The 6,000-nt window shown below is 48.2% G+C and overlaps 1 protein-coding gene across 1 annotated transcript in view; it reads left to right on the top strand.

Moving 5' to 3' along the window:
- LOC308166775 (uncharacterized protein) overlaps positions 1-4,258 on the top strand; it is a gene marked incomplete at its 3' end in the record, with an annotated part of 13,252 nt that extends 8,994 nt beyond the window's left edge. Inside the window, exons 5-6 of the mRNA XM_080541101.1 lie at positions 3,379-3,753; positions 3,809-4,258. Of these exons, the coding sequence (XP_080397227.1) occupies positions 3,379-3,753; positions 3,809-4,258 (825 nt within the window). The remainder of the gene's footprint in view (positions 1-3,378; positions 3,754-3,808) is intronic.
- Positions 4,259-6,000: the final 1,742 nt, after the last annotated feature.

Below are 6,000 nucleotides of genomic sequence, written 5' to 3'. Positions count from 1 at the left end.
CTTAAAGAGATGTCAGTTGATTTCATTATGTTTAAAGGAGTCTGACAGACTTTCATGCTTAAAGAGCAGTCATTTGATTTTGCGTTTGTTTCTTTTGTTTTGCACACAATCATTTGTTCGTTCATCTTTATTTATGAATAAATGTCGTTTTGCTAATATAAGTTATCCATGTATCCCTTTTTTATCCATCCTGTGGGACGGGTCGTGACTCGCGAGCTCGGGGAGCACCAAGCAGCATCCCTAGGTGCTCCTCTGAGCACTGGCCCCAAAAAGTTATGTGCACCCCTGCCTATAACATGTAGCATTGTTAAACATATCAATGTTTACATTAAGAATTGACTCCAAAGCAGTTACATGAATGTACTTTTTATTGGAACATAAATGAACATCATTGACCAACATTTTGCTGATCCAAAATGCACCCAGACATCTGACTTTAAGCCTGGTGGTGACTTGAGTGTCCCTGCCATCGCCATGTTTTTAGATTTTAGTGTTGAGACCTCTCGTTGCGTGAGATATGATAAATTCGTGTAGCGCGAGATCTCGTTGCGGGTTGAAGCTGCAAGCAAAAAAAAAAAAAAAAAATCGATCTCGGGATTTATGAATCGATAAATCGCTCATTCAATAAAGATCGATTCAGAATCGGGAAATCGATTTTTTGAACCCAGCCCTACCTAATAAACAATAATCATGTACTGTATTAACCTGGACTAAGATTATTTATTAGTAATTCTGCACCACATGTCATGCACATTAATTAGACTCTTTATTTGGCATGTAATAAATTGGTGTAGGCTGGCTTACCGTTATGAGACGATGCTCTGGGAGTCCCAATTCCACCTGCTTCTTGTGCAGTTCTCGCTTTCGATGCCAGCTGTGTGAAAAGGCCGCATTGATCTCACAGCAGAGTCCAAGGGCACGCTCTGTCCTCCTTTGGTCTTGCACTGCGTTCGTCACAGCCAGGTTAAGGTTGTGGCCGAAACAATTCAGCCACGGCCAATGCAGGGGACCTTATTGCAGCCGCAATGTTGGCAGCGTTGTCTGTTGTTATCGCCGAGAGTTTATTCTCGTCGAGTTGCCAATCTCTAAGTGCGTCTCTGAGCGCATCAGCAAGGTTGGCCACTGTATGGCTTTCAGGAAAATAAGTCGTCTGGAGGCATTCAAGTTTCCACTCGCGTGTAATTGTGTGGAAAGTTAATGACATGTATGGTGTCATGTTAACTGACGACCACATATCAGTTGTCAGCGAATAGCTGTCTGACCCCAACAGCAGCACTTCAACGTCCCGTTTAAAATGGCTGTTTTAGAAAAGTATTTACGTCCAGGCAGTTCGTACTGGGCGTCCAGTGCTTTAATCATGTCCTTAAATGACTTTTTATCCACTGTTTGGAAAGATACCATTTCTTTTGCAATGTACCTGGTCACAGCATCAGTGCAGGTTTTCCAGCGCACACTGTCCTTTTTGTATTTTGCCTTCCCAGCGAACGCACCCATTCTAGTTGGTTGTATGGTAGCGGGCCTTGTGGATGGGCCTGCTTGAGCAGCGGCCGTTGAACTCGACGCCTTGTCCATCCTGGCAGCAGTGAGAGGGTGATTTACTCTCAGGTGGCGACGTCAATTTGAAGTATTTCCATCTTTGGCCACCACCTTATTGATGCAATGCCTACACACGGCCTCGTCTTCGTTTACAGGCTCGCCCTTGTGATTTGGTAGGAAACCGAAATGCGTCCATATATCAGAAGTTCCTTTTTTGTTAGGGATCAACTCGCTTGCACTCGCCATTTTTCTCAGCTCTGAAGAGAAGTTGTCACTTCTCGTCCTACCCCCTCCCCTGCGGCTGCGCGGCAAGATCGGGCAGGTCACCGTGTCCTCATCTGTAATCCGCTGGTAATTTATTTGACTAATTATATTGTTTACAAAAAACACTTTCATAGGGCAGTCCCACTCATATTTTTGGACAGGAAGGATGGGTGAGAGAGAGGAGGGATGACATGCAGGATATAAACGCATTAAGACGTTGTAGTTGGGGTGCTTAGGTGGCGTAACGGGTTAAGCGTCAACCTCTACACTGCAGGGTCCCGGGTTCGATTCCTCTCGTGGGCATATCCCAGTTTTTTTTTCTTTTTAATAATCCGGTTTTTTGACGGTTTTGATAAAAAACGTTGCTATTTTTAGAAACCGCGGTTTTCGGTTTAACCGAAAAACCGTCCAACCCTAGTACAGAGTGCTCTGTAATGAATTCCAGGCAGAGGGCGCAAAGTGCATGAAGGAGTTCTTGCCGAATTCAGTGCGAACTTTGGGGACATTTAAGAGAACAGTCGTTGGAACGTAAGGAGTAAGTACTCTGGGTTCTTGAGATATAACCACATAGATATTGGGGGAGTCGCCTAAAATGGCTTTATATATAAAGGTGTGCCAATGTGAGAGACGACGTGCAGCCAATGAGGGCCACTCAACTCTGCCATAGAAGGTACAGTGGTGAGTGAGGTACATATAAGGTACAGTGGTGAGTCAGGTACATATGAGGTACAGTGTTGAGTGAGGTACATATAAGTTACAGTGGTGAGTGAGGTACATATAAGGTACAGTGGTGAGTGAGGTACATATAAGGTACAGTGGTGAGTGAGGTACATATAAGGTACAGTGGTGAGTGAGGTACATATAAGGTACAGTGATGAGTGTGGTACATATAAGGTACAGTGGTGAGTGAGGTACATATAAGGTACAGTGGTGAGTGAGGTACATATAAGGTACAGTGGTGAGTGAGGTACATATATGGTACAGTGGTGAGTGAGGGCTTTGCAACATGTGAGGAACCTCAGTGCACCGTGGTACAGAGTCCAGGGATTGCAAACATGTTGCAGGGGCATGCATATAAAGAAGGTCTCCATAATCCAATACAGGAAGAAAGGTGGCTGCAACTAACTTTTTCCTGGCAGCAAATGTAAAGCAGTCCTGTGGCGATAAAAGAACCCCAGTTTCAGTTTTATTTTTTTGATCAGGTTCTCTATAATATGCGATAAAAAAAAGCCGGTCATCAATCAAAATACCCAGGTACTTATAACAAGACACCCAGGTACTTATAACAAGACACTCAGGTACTTATAACAAGACACTAGATCGATGGCGTTTCCTTGTAAGGAGAACACACTGGGAGGGGGCTCAGGTATCTTCATACCATTTGAAAAAAATTGTATTTGGTTTTGTAAATTTGGTTTTGGAAACATTAAAAACAAGTTTCAAGTCTATAAGCTGACGTTCCACGCGGTTAAAGGCTTCTCTTCTCTGTAGTTCTTATTGATCTGTCTCTCCAATGTAAAAAAGAAATCCTTCTTAAATCCTTCTCTCCTCTCTCCTCTCCCCTCTCCCCCCTCCCAGTTGACGTGCCACCGCAGACAGGTGTGTCCAGAGAGGCAGTGTGTGTGTAAGGACTGCAACGTATCCTTCCGCAGCCCCGCCCTCCTGCGCACCCACCGCCTGGTGCAGCACCCTGCCCCCCCCGCCACGGGGGAGGAGCCAGAAGACGACGACCCCGCCAAGACGCACCGCTGCGCCAAGTGTGGGCGGGGCTTCGAGGCGGAGGCGGAGCTACTGGGTCACCAGGAGAACCACGCGGGCGACCGGCACTGCAACGGAGGGGGGGGGGGAGGGGCCCCCGCCACGCCCACCGCAACCAAGCGCCGGGGCCGCCCCCCCGCCACAGCCACCACCACCGCCGTCGCGGAGAAGAAGGTGAAGAGGAGGAAGAAGAAGGAAGAGGGGGAGGAGGGAGGAGCGGGGGAGGAGGAGGAGGAGGAGACCGGGGGGGAGGCGGTGGCAGCCCCAGCAGCGACAGCGAACCCCCAGGGCCAGGAGAGCAAGGCGAAGCCCCCCCCCGCAGCCAGGAGGGGCCGCCCTGCTAAAGCAGCAGCAGCAGGAGGGGGGGGGGGCAAGAAGAAGAAGAAAGAGGGAGAGCCACCCCCCCCGCCCCGCAAGGCTGCCCCCCCCCCCCCGCAAGGCCGCCCCGCCCCCCCGCAAGGCCCACCTCTGCCCCGACTGCCAGGAGAGCTTCGCCCGCCCCGAGCAGCTCCAGGCGCACCGCGCCCGTGCCCACACCCCCGCCCGCCACGCCTGCCCCGTCTGCCGCAAGAGCTTCGGACGCCAGAGCAACATGAAGGCCCACCAGAAGACCCACCACCCCCCCACGGGGGGGGAGGAAGGGGAGGAGGAGGGGGGGGGGGGAGAAGGGGAGGAAGAGGAGGCGGGGAAGAAGAGATAAAAAAAAAATCGCCAAAAACCACCTGGGGAGGTTTAGGGAGGGAGGGAGGGAGGGGTGTTTTATTTTGAGAGGGGGGGTTTGGGACGAGTGAGAGGAGGTTATTTAGTGTGTGGAGTGTGTTTTTAGAATGTGAGGGAAGGAGGGAGACAGAGGCAGGCAGGCAGGCAGGCAGACAGACAGACAGGCAGGCAGACAGACAGGCAGGCAGGTGAGTTTTAGCAGGGTTTGATAACAGCGGTGTGGACAGGTGAGCTGGGGTACAGGTGAGCTGAGGGACAGGTGAGCTGAGGGACAGGTGAGCTGAGGGACAGGTGAGCTGAGGTACAGGTGAGCTGGGGTACAGGTGTAATGTGTGTGGTGGTTCTGTGAGGAGGTTGCGGGGTCGTAGGTCGGCCAGGTCCCTGTCTAACAGCAGCAACAGTTTCATAACGTTCTGGGCATCATGTTAAAAAATATATATATTTATTTGGGGGGTTAATTTGTCCTAAATCAGGGGTTTTCAAAGTCCAAGACAGTCCCTCCCCCCTCCCCTGGCGCCAGAGCTGCCTTCTAAAGCCCAATTTATACTTCTGTGTCGAATTTACGCGCGGCTACGTCGTAGCCTACGCAAGGGCTCTCCCAGTTTATACTTCTGCGTTGGTCGGTCTGCGTCGCGTTTAGGGATGTCCCGATCCGATATTGATATCGCATATCGCCGCGATATTGGTCCTGAATGCTGGATCGCAGATCGCACCAGAAAAAAATAGGCAGCGATCTGGGGCTTGCGATCCGGCGTGTCACTCACGTGATGACAACAGTAGTAGTCTGTGGTCACGGGCATGAGAGTTGGCTAGTAGCTAGCTGTGTGTAATGAGTCTGACAATGTCATGATGCTAGCTGGTGAAATCATAAACCATTTGCTTTTTCGGTTGTTTACATAGTCTGAAACTACAGATGGTAAGCTTTCAAATGATGCGTCATACATTGAAATCGGAAAAAAATTCAAGACGACACAAGTATTTGAATGTTTGTTTGTATCAATGTTTTGCTCAAGAATGGTGACTGCTAAAAACGCTGCTAACAGCTAGTGCCTAACGTTTCGTTCTAAAACGAAAGTATGTTTACAAGCCAGGTATCACTTACCGGTAGCCTCTGGCAACAGTGAATCCAACCCACAGATTATAAGTATTTAGTGATCGTTAAACTGTTGTATATTATATCGAGTGGTACTTTAAAACTTGAAGTTGCCTGTTATGAAAAAACGAAAAGCAGATATTGTTGACACCCCTTTGATTCTGTGACTGGTTTCTGGTCTCACCAGCAGCGTCACTAGGCTACACTTTTAAAAAGGGTGCTATAATTGATTTGCCATTTGTAAGAGAAGATAAATAGAATAAAAACATGAAGGCACTAAAACTAGAAATCAGACAGTAACTCTTTTTTTTCTACAATGCTGAATGCTGCAGTTTAAATTGTTTTAACTGTAAACCAGTTGGTCACTGAGTACTGCAGAGTACTGTTTTTGTTGCTTGAATAAAGGCTGGCAGTCTTTAATAGCCAACTGTTGTTGTGGACTATATACTGGGGAAGTATTTGTTATTATTCAGGAGTAAAACAATAAATGCAAATATCGGATTGATATCGGTATCGCAGATACCTGAAGCCCAGGTATCCGTATCGGTAGTGAAAAAATGGGATCAGGACATCCCTAGTCGCGTTGGTCGGTGTACTCATAGCGGCATGATATAGATTTTTTTTGGTAA

The sequence above is a fragment of the Nansenia antarctica genome (assembly GCF_963989245.1).
Source record: "Nansenia antarctica genome assembly, chromosome: 10".
Lineage (NCBI taxonomy): Eukaryota > Metazoa > Chordata > Actinopteri > Argentiniformes > Microstomatidae > Nansenia > Nansenia antarctica.
The sequence above is the reverse complement of the archived record's forward strand: the minus strand, read 5'-3'. Positions and strand labels throughout refer to the sequence as shown.